General features: G+C 35.9%; 1 protein-coding gene, 1 non-coding gene and 1 pseudogene across 2 annotated transcripts in view; 1 reads left to right on the top strand and 2 right to left on the bottom strand.

Annotated features, from left to right (window-relative positions):
* STYX (serine/threonine/tyrosine interacting protein) overlaps positions 1 to 18,835 on the top strand; it is a 46,433-nt gene that overhangs the window by 5,735 nt on the left and 21,863 nt on the right. Inside the window, exons 2-4 of the mRNA XM_043470769.1 lie at positions 8,731 to 8,763; positions 12,566 to 12,619; positions 16,178 to 16,275. Coding sequence (XP_043326704.1) covers positions 8,731 to 8,763; positions 12,566 to 12,619; positions 16,178 to 16,275 — 185 coding nt within the window. The remainder of the gene's footprint in view (positions 1 to 8,730; positions 8,764 to 12,565; positions 12,620 to 16,177; positions 16,276 to 18,835) is intronic.
* On the bottom strand, positions 6,259 to 6,449 carry LOC122444483. The gene has a single exon (XR_006270309.1). It is a non-coding gene; the product is annotated as a U2 spliceosomal RNA (small nuclear RNA).
* On the bottom strand, positions 6,736 to 6,908 carry LOC122444496 (annotated as a pseudogene).

The raw sequence follows: 18,835 nt of genomic DNA, 5'->3' as shown, positions 1-18,835 counted from the left end.
TTGTGATTTTATTGGTCATGTAATTGCATATGCTTGAGAAGAAGAGAGCCTGAAAGATGTTTTAATATGTGGTATCTTCTAGCTCATATTGATTGACGGATTTTCACTTGTGAATTCCCATCAGAAGCATGGTGTGTTTCACAATTAAGGATATTTTGGCTTAACTGGCTTCCTTTGGTTTGAGAAACATAGTTGGACTGCTTGGCTATCAGCAGAGTTTGGGAAATTGATTCTACTAATTAATTACAGGAGTAACTCAAAATATGTCATATCGGTTATAATGAGAGTCTGCCTTATTAATACTTCCATCTCTAAAGAGATGGATTTTTGAAACAATGTGGGCAGGCTGAGATTAAGATTGAGTGTAATATATGCAAGACTTGGTTATTAGATACATGTTCAGACAGATACATGTCTGGTGGAGCAACACTGTGAGCGTAAATGACTTTAAAGGCAGAATTGGTAGACAAGGCAAGTTTAAGATTTGTTCTGTAGGTAGTAATCAGGCTAGATACACAAAGAAAGGTAAACTCCTGAGATCAGGATCTGATGCTGGCACCAGGAAATGCTCCAAATGAAGTTTTCTATGAGAAAAAATGTTCTAGGTTTCAAAGGAGCAATGCCTGTTGCAGCAAGTCATGTAACAGGTGAATTGGAGTAATTTTTGTCTGTCCGGTGAATAGGAGTAATTTTTCATTCTTGTCTATACAGCTTGCTTCTTACTCCTTTAATATCTCTTCTGTAAATACAGCATACATGTTCTACCAAATACAACCTTTTTTTTTTCCTTCCACTTATTTTTATTAGTTGGAGGCTAATTACTACCAAATACAACCTTATGAGAAGCTCAAAATTTATTTGAAGCCTCTTGTTTCACTTAAAAATTCGTGTAAATTTTGACTTCTACTCCATATGTTCATGTTTGTTTTAACATGAATGTTCTAAATTAGTGGTCAATGAAAATATTTTTTTCCTCGGGGGGGTTGGGCGGGGTGGAATTTATGATAAAATTGACGCACCAGAAAAAGCACATGTTTATCCTGTGGCTTTAAGTGCCATCAGGTATATTGTCTCATATCCCCTGGAATATATATGTACACCACTTCTCTATATATGTTCCTCTGTTTTTCTTCTTTTGTCACACATAATGTAGAGATTTCAGTTTTGGTAAATTCAAAGGTATACATTTCTTTAATCACATTGTTTCTTACAACTCTGACAAGTTTTTTCAAGAATATAAGGCTGCTAGAGAATCTTTAAAGAAAAAAAGGTAAGATCCATAGAGTCTGGTGCCATGAATCTCCTCAGTGCATATTCTGTGCAGGTACTGTGCTCAATGGTTAAGGGTTCTATGACTAAGATGACAAAAGTATTTGACTTGTTTGAAAAGTTTTCAATATAAAAAGTTTATAATGATAAGTTATAAAAGCAGATAAACTTTCAGTTTGTACAGTTTGATTACATTTATCCCTCTATACTTTTTTCTATTCTGTTAATCTCTATAAGCTAATCATAATCTTATGTAGTCTATATTTGTTAAAATATAACTATATATTTGCTTATAGTTCCTTCTTACTTTGAGAGACTGTATAGTGTAGTGATGAATAGAATGGACTCTATAGAGTCAGACTACTTGAACTTGAAGTCAGGTTATATAGGCTCTCAGTGTCTAAACTAGAAATGTAAAATAGAGACAGCAGTACTTTTTCTTCAAAAAAACATATTTTAGATGTTCTTTTAATAAGAGTCTGCTGGTAGTAAACTCTCTTTTTGTTTGTTTGTATGGAATTGTCTTATTTCATTCTTGTTCTTGAAAGATGATTTTCTCAATATGTATCCTAGACTAACAATTACTTATTTCACCACTTTGAATGTATTACTCTTCTGTCTTCTGGCGTTCCATTCTTATAGTTGAGAAATCAGAGTCAGTTGAATTGTCTTTTCTTTATATGTAACCTGTCTTCTTTGTCCGGATTCCCTCTTTTTTTTTTTGATAGAGATAAAATTTACATAGAGTATAATGCAGATATTATGTACAGTCAGTGAGTTTTGTTAAATATATACACCAGTGTTTAGTGCTTCTGTCAAGATATAGACCATTTCTCCCAACATAGGAAGTTATCTCATGTTTCCAAGCAACCCCTACCACACCCCATGTTAGGCAATGAATATTATGATTTCTATAACCATAGTGTAGTTTTGTCAATTCTTGAACTTCATATAAATGGAATCATGCAAAAGAGACTGTTTTGTTTATGACTTTTTTCACTGATCATACTATCTGTGAAGTTCATCTCTGTTGTGTTTATGAGTTGTTGATTCTTTTTTATTGCTGAGTACTATTTCATTGTATGAGTATACTGTGTATAGACGTTTGGGTTATTTGGGGTTATGATGAATAAAGCTGCTTTGAATATTTTTGTACAAGTCTTTTTGGTGGACATATGTTTTCATTTCTCTTTAGCAAATCTTTGTTAAGAATTGCTCAATTAATAGAGTAGGTATATTAGTGGTATTTCATTTTGTACTCCTGTCAGCAGTGTTTGAGAGTCCCACTGGCTCCACATCAACACTAACATATATAGTACTGTCACTTTTTAACATTAGTCTTAGTGGGTATGTAGTGGTTTTAATTTCAATTTCCTTAATGACTGACTAATGATGTTGAGCATGTTTTCATGTGATATTGGCCTTTTAGTTGTCTTCCATGAGATGTCTGTTCACTTATTTTCCCATTTTAAATTTAGGTTTTCACTTTATTGTTGGTATTTTGTATTTTGGATACAAGTCTTTTGTTGGATATATGTACTACAAATATTTTCTTTCAATTTGTGGCTTGATCTTTTGTTTTCTTAGCAGTATATTTCAGTTGATCAGAATTTTTTTAATTTTCATGAAATCAAATTTACTAAATTGTTTTTCCTTTGTGCTTAGTACCTTTTGTGCCCTCTTTAAGACGTTGTTCCTTTTCCCAAGGTTGCAGATATTCTTCAATGTTTTCTTCTAGAAATTATATCATTTTTGCATTTATGTTTACACACAAGCACACATAGTGTTTTTTCATTCATTCAACAATTATTGAGTGCCCACTGGCTTCTCCAGGTGGCATTAGTGGTAAAGAACCCGCCTGCCAATGCAGGAGATGGAAGGTAGGTTTGATCCCTGGGTTGGGAAGATCCCTGAAAGAGGAAATGACAGCCCACTACAGTGTTCTTGCCTGGGAAATTCTGTGGACAGAGTATCCTGGCAGGCTGCAGTCCATCGGGGCTGTTGAGAGCTGAACACAGCTGAGCTCCTAAGCACACATCAGTCAAACATTCTTTGGGTCAAGTCTCACAGACCCACACAGAGCTGCACCTCTGTGTGTCAAGCACTGTCGTCAAGTATTGGCAGTAGATCACAGTGATGAAGACACATGAGACATTTGTGTGTGTCTGTGTGTGTGCACACATGTGCATGTGTGGTCAGGATTAAAATTTATTTTATTTTCCAGACATTTATCCAGTTATTTCCAGCATCACTTGTTGAAAGACTTTTCTTTCTCCATTGACTTACATTGGTGTCTTTTCAGGAAAATTAATTGGCTGCATATATGTAGGTCTTCTGGCCTCTATTCATATTTTCCATTCTTCTATTTGCTTTTAGTCTGGAAAAAAAAAAATCTTCTTTCTGTGTTTGCTATGCTGAGGAGTTTCCTCTTTTCCTGTTTACCTGTGCATTTCTTTCCCTTAGAGGGCTGCCTATTTCTAAGGTACCTTTAACTAGTTTTGGGAAATTCTCATTAATATTGTGTATAATATTTCTCCTTTATTTTCTCACCCCTCCTTCTAGAACTTAGATTCTATGGATGTTAGACCTTTTAATTCTATCTTACCTCCTTTTAATTCTATTTTACCTGTCTGTTAACTGCTCATATTTTCCAGCTCTGGATTTAGGTCATTTCATTAGTTCTGTTTTCTAATTCACAAATTCTCTCTTTAACAGTGTCCTTTCTTCTGTTTAGCCTATCTGATGACTTTTCATTTCAGTTGTACATTTTCAGTTCTACATATTCCTTTTGGGTCTTTAAAAAATTGATTTCTTAATTTTTGGTCATACTTAAGGGTACTCTTATAGTAAATATTTTATCATATCTACAAAGACAGAAATATTTTTTGTTGTAATTAATATCTGAAGTTTTTGTGGATGTGATTCAGTTGTATGGCTTCTAATATTGGCTCATTTCCTCCTCTTTTTTTTTTAATGAATTTTTAAATTGTGAGTTCTTAGAACTTAACTTTTGAATTATTTCTGATTTAGGTTTAGGGTATGTTCCTCCAGAGAGAAAATGCATTTACTTCTCCCAGGACACTATCTACTCAGGACCACTTGACATTAAATTTTCACTTGGTCTCACGAGTGAAGAAGGTCAAGACTTGTTAAGAAGACCCCATCCCACTGTTACCACCACCACCTACTTAGACCCAAAGCTAGGAAAGGCAGGGGAGCTCATTTTTATGGGGATGCAGTAAGCTTCTACTCCCTCCAGTGTGTCTTCACTGAAGGTGTTGCTCTTTGGGGACCCAGTGTTTTGGTTATGATCTGGCTTCCCACTTTGAGCAGGTCCTAGGCTTTCTCTCAAGTGCTGTGCCATTTAAAGTAAGACCATGGTGAGAATGTGGAACAACTAAAACTCCCATCCATTGCTGGTGGGAGCATAAATTGCTTTTGGAAAACTTTGACAGTGTCTGGTAAAGCCAAATATAGGCCTACTCTGATTGTCATTTAATTGCCACTTATATATCCAAGAGAAATAAATGCGTATGTCCATCAAAGGGCATATAAAAGAGTTTTCACAGCACCTTTATTCATAATTGCCAAAACCTGAAAGCTACTTAAATCTCCATGAACAGGAGAATGAGTCAGTTGTGACTGCACAGCAATAAAATGGCATAAACTACTGACATACACAACAGCATAGATGAATCTCATAGACATTAGGTTGAGATAAACCAGACATAAAGTAGTATTGCTGTATGATTCCATTTTTACTTTCCTGGTGGTTCATTAGTAAATAATTCTCCTACCAGTGCAGGAGATGAGGGTTTGATCTCTCGGTTGGGAAGATCAGAAGAAGGGACTGGCAACCCATTCCAGTATTCTGGCTTGGGGAATCCCATGGACAGAGGAGCCGGGTGGGCTCTGGTTCATGGGGTCACAGAAGAGTTCAACATGACTTAGTGACTAAACAACAAGTGATTCCACTTACATGAAGTTCCAGGATAGACATAACTAAAATCTGTAGTGATAAAAGTCAATCTGAAGACAGGAGATCCTGACTGAGAAGAGGAAAGAGGGAACTTTCTGGGATGATGGAAATCTCCATCTGAGTTGTGATTTTGTAGGTAGGTATATTTGTAAAAATTGTTTAGGTTCTACATTCAGATTTGGTCACTTTAGCACTTCATTCTTACATACTTCCATTTTAAGAGCCGACTCACGGGAAAAGACCCTGATGCTGGGAAAGATTGAAGGCAAAAGGAGAAGGGTGTGGCAAAGGATAAGATGGTTAGATAGCATCATCAACTCAATGAACAGGATTTTGAGAAAATTCTGGGAGATACTGATAGTGAAAGTTGCTCAGTCACGTCCAACTCGTTGAGACCTTGTGGACTATACAGTCCATGGAATTCTCCAGAATACTGGCGATTCGCCTGCAATGCGGGAGACCTGGGTTCAATTCCTTGGTTCGAAAGATCCTCTGGAGAAGGGAAAGGCTACCCACTCCAGTATTCTGGCCTAGAGAATTTCATTGACTGTACAGTCCAAGCCGTTGCAAAGAGTTGGACTCCACTGAGCGACTTTCACCTTCACTTTCTGGGAGATAGTGGAGGACAGAGAAGCCTGGCATGCTGCAGTCCATAGTGTCACCAAGAGTTGGATGTGAGTTAGAGACTGAACAACAGTGCTGGCCTCATAAAATGAGTTTGAAAAGTGTTCCCCCTTTTTTTTTTTTTTTTTTTTTTTTGGAAAAGGTTGTAAAGGACTGATATTAATTCTTTGAACATTTGGTTGAATTTACCAGTGAAGTTGTCTGGTTCTGGACTTGTTTGTTGGGATGATTTTGATCACTAATTCAGTCTACTTCTTGTTTCTTCAAATGTTAGTACTGAGTTTTAAAAGTTCTTTATATGTACTATATATAGATGCTCCAGCTCCAATTTCAATTTTTAACTGTGACTGCTTCTTTTTTTTTTTTTTTTTTTTTTTCCCCCCAAAGGGAGGTACACCGTTCCTGGAAGTACTGCAATACCAGGTCGATGCGTGGAGTGGACGGAGCAAGCTCCTATTCCAACTCCTAATTCCAAAAATCCATTTAATATATTGTCCTCGGATAGAGGACGTATCAGATATTAAACTGATAAGAACAGATACTACACTTGATCTTAGCCAAAAGGCCGAGAAGCGATGTGACTGCTTCTTATAAAGAGCAAATATTTGTATCATGATGGAAGTCCAGTTTATTGAATTTTTTCTTTTATATATTATGATTTTGGTGTCATATTTAAGAAGTATTCGCCTAACCCAGTCACAGAAATATTCTCATATGTTTTCTTCTAAAAGTTGTTATTTTGGGTTCACACCTAAGTCTACAACATTTTTGTTAAGTGTAAGATATGAATAAAAATTTATTTTTTATTAAGAAAAAATAAAGAACAGAAAGAAACATAAGACTGAAAAGACTAGCAGATCTTCTCAGGATGCTGTGTTTCAGTATTTACTGCCCTTGCTGGGTTTGTGCTTTCTTGTATTTCTGGGGACTTCCCTCACTTCTTAGTTCATCTGTGCATTTAAAGATACTTTTGAATTAACATTTATCATGCCTCAGATAAACTTCATTGGTTATGATACTGCCACTGTGCAAAGCCTAAGATTCTTTGGAAGATATATTTTAATAGTCATTATGTAGATGGCTTCTCAGGATTTATAGACCAATTCTACATTGCTGAGACCAATTTTCAAGATTTGAAATAAAAAATGTATTTTGTTTCTCTTCTTTATTTAAAAAAAAAAAAAGGAATGCTGATTGTCAATTGTAGGAGTATCTATTCTCTGTTTCCATTGCAGAAGTATAATGTTTCTACCTTCTGTGTTAAAAATACTTTTCTGACTCGGGGAATCTGGAAGAAGGGTAAAGGCATTCTTTGTACTATTTTTTAACTTTTCTGTAATTCTAAAATTTTCTAAAGAAATTTAAAAGACCTTTTTGCAGTTTTAACTTTAGAAACCTAATTACTATTTTTAATTCTGAGTTTTAAGCAATTAAGCTAGAAACTATTAGAATGTAGTCCATTTACAAATGAAGACTACCTGTAGTGTATTTGATTCCTCATTTCAATTCACTGTAATTGCTTTTTTCTTCTTCTAACTTTTAAAATATTATCTGTCTTTGACATTTTGCTTTGGCATTTTGCATGGAGAAGGAAATGGCAACCTACTCTCGCCTACAAAATTCCATGGATGGACGGAGGAGCATGGTAGGCTACAGTCCATGGGGTCGCAAATAGTTGGACACGACTGAGTGACTTCCCTTTCTAGCTATTTTATTTTGGTCTGCATTCCAAGGATGAACTCTGTACTTAAGTAAAGTGTATCTTTAAAGGGACTTGAACTAGATAGTATCAAGCCCAGATAAGATAGGAGAAAGGCTATTTGATAAGCCTCTAGCAGTTTAGATCAGGCATGGCAGAGAAATACCTACTACATTCTGTTCTTTAATCCATTGCAGATGTTGCTCAATGATCACAGCACTCTTTTCTTCCTAGAAGTTTTCTCCACATCGGGTTTTATTAATAGCTGTCTGAAAGTGAAAGTTGCTCAGTCGTGTCCGACTCTGCGACCCCATGGACTATACAGTCCGTGGAATTCTCCAGGCCAGAATACTGGAGTGGATAGCCTTCTGCTTCTCCAGGGGATCTTCCCTACCCAGGGATCGAACCCAGGTCTCCTGCATTGCAGGCGGATTGTTTACCAGCTGAGCCACAAGGGAAACCCATGAATACTCGAGTGGGTAGCCTATCCCTTCTCCAGTGGATCTTCCTGACCCAGGAATTGAACCAGGGTCTTCTGCTTTGCAGGCAGATTCTTTGCCAACTGAGCTATCTGGGAAGCCAATAAAGTGAAAGCTGCTTAGTCGTGTCCGACTCTGCGACCCCATGGACTATACAGTCCATGGAATTCTCCAGGCCCAAATACTGGAGTGGATAGCCTTTCCCTTCTCCAGGGAATCTTCCCAACCCAGGGATCAAACCCAGGTCTCCCACGTTGCAGGCAGATTCTTTACCAGCTGAGCCACAAGGGAAGCCCAATAGCTATCTACTGTCAGTTGAATAGAGGTGGCATGAATGACAAAGTGTCTGTTTTACATCTCTGATTTAGAGGATCATTTTTGCGAGAAACATCTGGAATACCTATACTTTTAATTACTGAACTATTCCGTCTGTTATAAAGTAACATAATCATAATTTTGGAAGCCTGATTACTTAGAGTCACCTTAATCATTGTTTCTTGTCACTTAAATCTTCACATATTTATGAAGCCAGTTGATCTGCTATGTTTATAGAGTATTCTCTAAGTATAATGTATTTTTAAAAAAATCTGTACACTTGTATATCACATCTTTGACCTTTAATTGGGTGACATTTTTCATAATGTTATTTACTTTTCTTATGTTTTCCTTCCATTTTTAAGGAGTGGACTTACCCTATGAGACGAGAGATGCAGGTATGACAACCTTCTTGTTTATTCCAGCCAACCTGTATTACTGTTACTATCATTATTAAATAATTTAACCTAATTTCACAAAGGATTTGAGTCCCATTGACTCATGATCTATAGGTTCATCACTGAGTATTTGAAATATTAACATATTAAAAGTTAATTGTGGCTTTTAAAAAGATGGGAGATGAAATTTCTTAGAATCATTGACATAGTTATATATGTATGTGCTTAAGGAGTCACTTTGTTTTTCTTCATCTGGAAAATTGGGCACAGTATTTGTATTATTTCTGAGAGCAGTTTGCTTTCTGTGTAGTTTAGATAAACTCTGGAGAGTAGACTGTAAAGCAAACTATAAACCCTTTTGACTTAATTGTTCACATTTGTGTCTGATTTCCAGTCAACTTCAGTTAATTTAGTGAAGTTTTGCAGAAGATTGAGTTGAATGTTCACACTATGTGGAGGAGGAAATGGCAACCCACTCTAGTATTCTTGCCTGGAGAATCCCATGGACAAGGGAGCCTGGCAGGCTGCAGTCCATGGGGTCGCAAAGAGTCAGACATGACTTAGCAATTATACAGATACAGAAACAAACTAGTGGTTACCGAAGGAGAGGCAAGAGTGTGGTGGGACAAATTAGGTGTATTGGATTAAGAGATTAAAAACTCCCATGTATAAAAAGCAACAAGTTTATATTGTATCAGATAAAGAATTATAGCCATTACTATATAATAACTTAATGGAGTATAGTCTGTAAAAATATTAAATCATTGTGCTATACACCTGAAACTAGTACAATACTGTAAATCTACTATACTGCAATTAAAAACTTTAAAATAAATAAAAAATAAGCAGGTGAGTTTTCCACAGGGAATTGATAAAGACTGTTTTCTGGATGGTACAAACCAACAGACATTCAATAAAGGGAATTCATGGGGGAAAAACTACAGTATGGAATGAATGAATTAGTGATAGCTTGACATTGTACAGGAGGCAGTGATCAAGACCATCGCCAAGAAAAAGAAATGGAAAAAGGCAAAATGGTTGTCTCAGGAGGCCTTACAAATAGCTGAGAAAAGAAGAGAAACTAAAGGCAAAGGAGAAAAGGAAAGATATACCCATTTAAATGCAGAGTTCCAAAGAATAGTAAGGAGAGATAAAAAAAAGCCTTCTGCAGTGATCAGTGCAAAGAAATAGAGCAAAACAATAGAATGAGAAAGACTAAAGATCTCTTGAAGAAAATAAGAGATACCAAGGGAACACTTCATGCAAAGATGAGCACAGTAAAGGACAGAAATGGTATGGACCTAACAGAAGCAGAAGATACTAAGAAGAGGTGGCAAGAATACACAGAACTATACAAAAAAGATCTTCATGACCCAGATAACCACGATGGTGTGATCACTCAACCTAGAGCCAGACATCCTGAAGTCCAAAGTCAAGTGAGTCTTAGGAAGTATCACTATAAATGAAGCTAGTGGAATTGATGGAATTCCAGCTGAGCTATTTCAAATCCTAAAAGATGATGCCGTGAAAGTGCTGCAGTCAATATGCCAGCAAATTTGGAAAACTCAGCAATGGCCACAGGACTGGAAACAGTCAGCTTTCATTCCAGTCCCAAAGAAGGGCAACGCCAAAGAATGTTCAAACTACCACACAATTGCACTCATCTCACACGCTAGCAAAGTAATGCTCAAAATTCACCAAGCCAGGCTTCAATAGTATGTGAACCATGAGCTTCCAGATGTTCAAGCTGGATTTAGAAAAGGCAGAGGAACCAGAGATCAAATTGTCAACACCCGCTGGATCATTGAAAAAGCATGAGAGTTCCAGAAAGACATTTACTTCTGCTTTATTGACTATGCCAAAGCCTTTGGCTGTGTGGATCACAACAAACTGTGGAAAATTTTTAAAGAGATAGATAAACCAGACCACCTTACCTGCCTCCTGAGAAATCTGTATGGCAGTCAAGTAGCAACAGTTAGAACTGGACATAAAACAACAGACTGGTTCCAAATCAGGAAAGGAGTACGTCAAGGCAGTATATTGTCACCCTGCTTATTTAACTTATATGCAGAGTGCATCATGTAAAATGCTGGGCTCAATGAAGCACAAGCTGGAATCAAGATTGGCGGGAGAATTATCAATAACCTCAGATACGCAGATGACACCACCCTTATGGCAGAAAGTGAAGAAGAACTAAAGAGCCTCTTGATGAAAGTGAAAGAGGAGAGTGAAAAATTGGCTTAAAGCCCAACATTCAGAAAATGAAGATCATGGCATCCGGTCCCATGGCACATAGATAGGGAAACAGTGGAAATAGTGACAGACTTTATTTTCTTGGGCTCCAAAATCACTGCAGATGGTGACTGCCACTATGAAATTAAAAGACGCTTGCTCTTTAGAAGAGAAGCTATGACCAACCTAGACAGCATATTAAAAAGCAGAGACATTACTTTGCCAACAGAGGTCTGTCCAGTCAAAGCTATGGCTTTTCCAGTAGTCCTGTATGGACATGAGAGTTGGACTATAAAGAAAGCTGAGCGCTAAAGAATTAATGCTTTTGAACTGTGATGTTGGAGAATGCTGTTGAGAGTCCCTTGGACTGCAAGGAGATCCAACCAGTCCATCCTAAAGGAAAGCAGTCCTGAATATTCATTGGAAGGACTGATGCTGAAGCTGAAACTCCAATCCTTTGGTCAGCTAATGCGAAGAAGTGACTCATTGGAAAAGACCCTGGTGTTGGGAACGATTGAAGGTGGGAGGAGAAGGGGACGCGACAGAGGATGAGACGGTTGGATGGCTTACTTGATGGACATGAGTGTGAGTAAGCTCCGGGAGTCGGTGATATACAGGGAAGCCTGCTTGGCATGCTGCAGTTCATGGGGTCGCAAAGAGTCGGACACGACTGAGCAGCTGAACTGAACCTACATAGCAGCACTTTTTTGTTTCGTATTCACATCTGCCATTCCCAAGGTCAAGCAGCTGTCTCTCCTCAGGAATTGCTTGACCACTAAAAATCCTGTTTCTCTTAATGAAAATTCACTTATTAAAAATATATGATTACCCGTGAGGTATTTTACTTGCTGCTATGAGGAATGGAAATATGAGTAAAATTTAGTTTCTGCATACAAGAAGCTATTAAATCTATACATAAATAATTTTGATATCCCATAGAATTGAAGTACAAAATTGTATTAGTATATAGGGTATGATATATTCCTACTGAAGAGTTTCTATATTGAATTCTCATAGAATAAATTTTAATTCACCATTCAGAAGTTATTTATTTATAATTTATTTATTTGTTTATAAAGTTATTTAGTTATAAATTGCAGGAACTGTCCATAGTCTTTTTTTGAAACTTTGCAGTAATATTTTATATAGATAACAGTTGTAATCTTGTTTTATCTTGTGCTACTTTGATTTGATTGAATAAGATTTTGTGTAATTCCAAAGGGATGATTTTTTTTATACCTGTTTTAATTCTAGACTGTAGCAGAGAATAGAAGTAAAATTTGAGGTGTTTTAGTAATCGAAAAGACAACAATACAAAATACTAATTCTCAGACTGCTTATAAAAAAGCACTATGGAAGTTCAAATACCTGACTTTTCAGAACTAATTTAAATTTTAAATGTGTCATCCTGTTTTATAAAGCACATCTGCATTTCTCTTCACAGTCATTTGCTCAGTGTTGCTAGAAAAGTCTCCCTAAATAACAAACTTTTTAGCAAATTACTATACATGGTACATGTTTTGTATAGATTTAAATTGCTGGTGGTAAATAGCTCAATATTTTTTTCTAGGAAATTCTGCCTGGTTTGTTTTTAGGCCCATATTCTTCTGCCATGAAAAGCAAGGTAAGAACTTTAAATTAGATTCATCAATAGACTTTATTAACCAACTACATGGGGTAAGTTTTTTTAGTAGAAGAAGTTTTGTTTGAGGAAGTGTCCACTGATTTTGCTTATTAGCAGTAATTGTGACTCCGGAGTACCTACTTCTTTTCAGATTTTATTGGACCAGTGATTCTCAAGGGTTTAACCACAAATCACAAGTGAGGTTTTGTATTTTTTTCCTCATGAAATCCATGTGTTTAAAATACTTGAAAAAAACTGACCTTTAATAATTTATTTACCTTCCAAGATACCTGGAATTGCTAATGTGGATATTGGACATCTGTAATTGCTAATCATAGTTTCTGAGAAATATGAGATGTAATTAAATCCCCAAATAAGATTATCTAACATATTAGTTAAAGGATAAAATAGAGTGTGCGTACATGAGTGTGTACAAATACACTCATAGAACCCACATATTTTAATTGAAGTGACTCAAATTTTATTTTTGTTTTTCCAGGCTATGGAGATCTAGAACCTCCAGGTTGTAAAGTATTGTATTATATATCTAGGTGTCCTATATATTTACACTGAAATGTATTTCTTCAGTTACACAACTGAAAGGGTAGATCTCATTCAGATATATGTATTAATAGCAGTGTTGTTGCCAATTCCAAGAGGATTCAGCCCTATGAATTATGGCAATGCTAATTCTCTTTGAATTATAATATAAAACATTATATCACAGATGTTTTCCCTAATACCCTGCCTACTTAGAAGTCAGTTTGATACCTGTATAGGTTTTTTAAAAACTTTAGAATTAAAAACTTTTTTGAAATAATTTGATATATTTATCAATTTTAGGTGATGGGGAGTTTTGTTTTTTTTTTTTAAGTTTATGTCATTCATTTTGAAACTGGAAAGCTTTTTGACTGTTGAGGCATATCTAAGAGTAATAGTAGTCATTTGATGGCCTGCAACTAAGTTGGGAAGGTGGGATGTTGATAAAAATTTATGTTTAAAGAAGTACTAAGAAAAGGATATGGTCGATAACTATAGATTTAATTGTGACTTACTTTGTAAAAGCAAATTTATTGCCCAAATAAGGCAGTATTCAGAAATACTGGGGTTCAGAATGATTTTAGACTATTTGCTTTTGGTGTTCTCACTGTGCTTTATAAATATACGTATTATTCTCTTTGTCATATTAATTTGTAAGTATTTGTTTACAGATGAAAACCTCTTCCCCCTAACTTCACTGTGGTCTCATTAGATTGAAGAAAAGTTTCTATGGCAAAATTTGATTATTTCCCACCATAAGTCATTATAGTTCAGCCCATATTTCTTTTCATATCATCTAAAACAGTAATAGCAGAAGAATAATAGAAATAAACCTTAAGGAATAAACTCCTAATAAACTCATTTAGTTTAGCCTTTGATTAGATTCAAATACAGTTTTAATAAAAGGGACATATTTAGGGTCTTTGTAGGTAGTGAACTATTTCTTTTTATAAAATTTTTCTGTTTGCAGGTATGAGATAAGATTATAGTTTGCTTTGTATAAATGAAAGTCTGTTGAAAACCAAAAAAAAAAAAATGTTTTGTGTGCTATTATATTTGGGTTCTGTCTTAAGGTTTGTTTTTACTTAGTTATCTAATGTGCCATCTAACCTTGTTAAAAAAACAGGTTTTATCCCTGATTATATGTGTCTTCTTGTAGTTTCTCATATTAATAGAGTAGATATGAAAAGTTCACATATCATAGATCAGTGATAGACAAAGGAATGAATATTGAATTCACATTGGAGGTTCTGTAAATGTGAATATGGAACATTGATTTATTATTAATCCTACCAAATTCTTTAACCTCCTTTCCCTTGTCTCAGGATGTACTCAGGAAATACAAAGATAACTGAACTGTAATCTATGCCAGACATAGGAAATTTTGCTGCAAAAACTGACATTTAGAAACCACATTTTCTTGACTTAGGCTGCTATAATAAAATACCACCGACTGGATGGTCTCAGCAATAGACATTTATTTCTCATGGTTCTGGAGGCTGGGAAGTTTGAGATGAGGGCGCCATCATAGTTAGGGTTTGGTGAGGGCCCTCTTCATGGTTTGCTGCCTTCTTGAGGTAGTCTCACATGGCAGAGGGATGAAGCTCTGATGCCTCTTCCTCTTATAAGAGCACTGATTCCATCATGGGTGCTCCACCTCATGGCCTCATTTATATCTAATTACCTCCCAAGGGCCCCACTAACTAATATCATTACGTTGGAGGTTAGGGCTTCAACATAGGAATTTTAGGGATACACAAGCATTTGATCTGTAGCAAGTAGAAATTAATCTTTAACTTTTTTCATGAATTATTAGTATTACTGTTCTGTTAATACAGAAAGGGAATTAAATAGGATTATAAACTGAAAATAGAAAATGCAGGCTTATTAAGAATTCTGATTGTTCATTATTTGTTCATTCATTTCTTGAACATGTAATTATTGAACAACTATGTTCCGGGCACTGCTTTACACATAATAACTGTGAATCAGTGAACAAAGTCCTTATTCTCATGGCATATATATTCTAACTATTTAAATAACATGTTGTCTGTAAATTTCACTGAAACCTATAGTCACTTGCAAATAAAAACTTACACAGTTTTTAGAGTTATTATGTTAAATTGCTTTAAATATAGAGCCACAAAGCACCACAGAATACCTTGGAGTTGCCAGTTTTAACTTTAGGAGAATTTTTAAACCCTAGAAGTTAGTTTTTGTGAATTGTATAAATTAATTCTGGCTTAAAATAGAAAAACTGTACTGGGAGACGCAGAGAGTAGTCTCGAGATTTGGGCTCCACCACTGCTGTTAACTAGGTCGGAGATGTTGAACAACTGTTTTAATGTTAGAGTAGTTCTCTCTAATAAATAAGAACTGTAGCCAATATATATAACTGTCATTTACTAAAAGTACTTGCTATGTCCCAGCCACTATGCCAAAACTATGCCAAAGATTATCTTATAGAATTTTCACAACTATTCAGTGAACAGGTAGTGTTTTCCTAGTTTTCACGTGAGAAAATTGAGCCACAGTGCTCAGGTCATTAGCAGAGCTGGGATCTAGAGCTTGGGCTCCATAGCTCATGACTCTGTACGTAGCCCATGCCTTTAACCACTATATAGTATTAAAAGTAAATAATAAAGAGTATATAAATGTAAATTATAAATAAATATAAAGTATGTTATACATAATATAAAGGTCAAAGGGTTAATATATATAATGAAGGTATAATATTGTTTCACAAATAAATTATCTTTAAGGTTATATCAAGCTCTGAAATTATCAATATAAAACAATTCTGTAAGCCTTTTGAGGACATGTAGTGTGTTTATCTTGAATCATTGAAAGATTTTGCTGATGACTTCAGGCATGTTATTATGAAATTAGCTTTGATTCCCTGTATTTAAAGCTCAAATGTGGCTATATTTACTATAAAGTTGAGTCCTATGTATTTTAAAATCTCTGTTACAATAAGATGATATTTTGTATTTTAAACTATTTCTTTTTTTTTAATAGCTACCTATACTACAGAAACATGGAATAACTCATGTAATATGTATACGACAAAATATTGAAGCAAACTTTATTAAACCCAACTTTCAACAATTATTTAGGTAAGAATTGTTGATATAATATATAAAAATGTTATGGGTATTAAACATGTAATGTTTTTATTTTAAGTTGATTTTATTATATTGGACTTCTGTATATATATATGTTTTATAAAAATGGGTTATACAGTACATCATTTGAAGAATAAACTTCCCTTAAAATATTTTAAATAAGTAATTTATGCACATAATGTGGAATTCTGAATGTTCAAAAGAATGTATACTGAAAAGTAGTTTCCCTATTCCTGTACCATAAATACTCACTTCCCCTCACTACAAGTATCCATTGTTACATCTTTCTGGAGTTACGTTACATATATATATACATGCAGATCAACTTAGGCTTTTTTAAAAAAATGTATTTTGGAGATTGCTTCATATTATTACTTAGCTACATTCTTTTTTTTTTTTTTTCTTCATTGCATCTTCTGGCTGGTAGAACCTCAGTTCCCTGACCAACTGGGCCACATCAGTGACAGCCTGGAATACTAACCACTAGACCACCAGAGAACTCCTGTGTTACTCTTTTTAAGTAGACAGCAATCTACTATATTACTCTACTAAAATCTATTCAAACTGTCTCCTATTGTTAGACATTTAGATTGTTTCCAGACTTTTGCTAATGTAGTGACTATCCCTCTATGTCATTTAATTCATATGTGAATATAGCAGTAGGATGAATTTGTAGTAGAATGGCTGGATAAAGAGTGTGAGCGTTTAAATTTAGTAGATGTTACAAATTGCCCTCCAGTGAGTTGTATCAGTTTGCATTTCCAGTGCAACGCTCTCAGACAAAATTATAAAATATTTTTAATTTTTTCCAATCTTGTTCATTTGTTAGTTCATGTCTGACTTGTTGCAGTCAATGGACTGCAGCACACCAGACTCCTCTGTCCTCCACTGTCTACTGGAGTTTGCGCAAATTCATGTCCATCGAGTCAGTGGTTCTCTCTTAACCATCTAATCTTCTGCTGCCCCCTTGTCCCTTTGCCTTCAGTCTTTCCCAGCATCAGGGTCTTTTCCAGTAAGTCAGCTCTTCGTATCAAGTAGCCAAGGTATTGGAGCTACAGCTTCAGCATCAGTCCTTCCAATGAATATTCAGGATTGAGTTTTTTTTAGGATTGACTGGTTTGATCTCCCTGCAGTCCAAGGGACTCTCAAGAGTGTTCTCCAGCACTGCAATTAGAAAGCATCAGTTCTTCAGCGCTAAGCCTTCTTTATGATTCAACTCTCATATACGTACATGACTATTGGAAAGACCACAGCTTTCTCTATAGGGACCTTTGTCAGCAAAGTGATGGTTTTGCTTTTTAATATGCTGTCTAGGTTTGTCATGTCTCTTCTTCCAAAGAGCAAGTGTCTTTTAATTTCATGGCTGTGGTCACCACACCATGCAGTGATTCTGGACTCCAAGAAAATAAAATCTGTCACTGCTTTCACTTTTTCCCCTTACATTTGCCATGAAATGATGGGACTGGATGCCATGATCTTAGTTTTTTGAATGTTGAGTTTTAAGCCAACTTTTTCACTCTCCTCTTTCTCCCTTATTAAGAGTCCCTTTAGTTCCTCTTCACTTCCTGCCATTAGAGTGGTATTATCTGCATATCTGAGATTGTTGATATTTCTCTTGGCAGTCTTGATTCCAGCTTGTTATTCATCCAGCCCCACATTTCACGTGATGTAGTCTACATATAAGTTAAATAATCAGGGTGACAATATACAGCCTTGTTGTCTCCTTTTCCATTTTTGAACCAATCAGTTTTTCCATTTCCAGTTCTAACTATTGCTTCTTGTCCTGCATACAGGTTTCTCAGGAGGCAGGTAAGGTGGCCTTGTATTCCCATCTCTTCAAGAATTTTCCACAGTTTGCTGTGATCCACACAGTCAAGGTTTAAAGAAGTAGCAATAGATGTTTTTCTGGAACTCCCTTGCTTTCTCCATGATCCAGTAAATGTTGTCAATTTGATCTCCAGTTCTGTCTTTTCTGAATCCAGCTTGTACATCTGGAAGTTCTCAGTTCACATACTGTTGAAGCCTAGCGTGAAGGATTTTGAGCATAACCTTACTAGCATGTGAAATGAGCACAATTGTATGGTAGTTTGAACATTCTTTGGCATTGCCCTTCTTTGAAATTGGAATGAAAACTGACCTTTTCTAGTCCTGTGACCACTGCTGAGTTTTCCAAATTTGCTGACATATTTAGTGCAGCACTCATCATCTTTTAGGGTTTTAAATAGCTCACCTGGAATTCCATCACCCCTACTAGCTGACACTAGTAGGGTGACACTAGTGGTAAAGAACCTGCCTCCAGAAGCAAGAGATGTAAGAGATGCAGGTTTGATCCCTGGGTCGGGAAGATCTTCTGGAGAAAAGGATGGCAACCCACTCCGGTATTCTTGCCTGGAGAATTCCATGGATAGAAGAGCCTGGCAGGCTGCAGTCCATGGGGCCTCAGAGAGTTGGAACACAATTAAGCAACTAACACACACTACTAGCTTTGTTCTCAGTAATGCTTCCTTAGGCCCAGTTTACTTCACACTCCAGGATATCCTGCTCTAGGTGA

The sequence above is a fragment of the Cervus canadensis genome, chromosome 6 (assembly GCF_019320065.1).
Source record: "Cervus canadensis isolate Bull #8, Minnesota chromosome 6, ASM1932006v1, whole genome shotgun sequence".
Taxonomy (NCBI): Eukaryota; Metazoa; Chordata; class Mammalia; order Artiodactyla; family Cervidae; genus Cervus; species Cervus canadensis.
The sequence above is the reverse complement of the archived record's forward strand: the minus strand, read 5'-3'. Positions and strand labels throughout refer to the sequence as shown.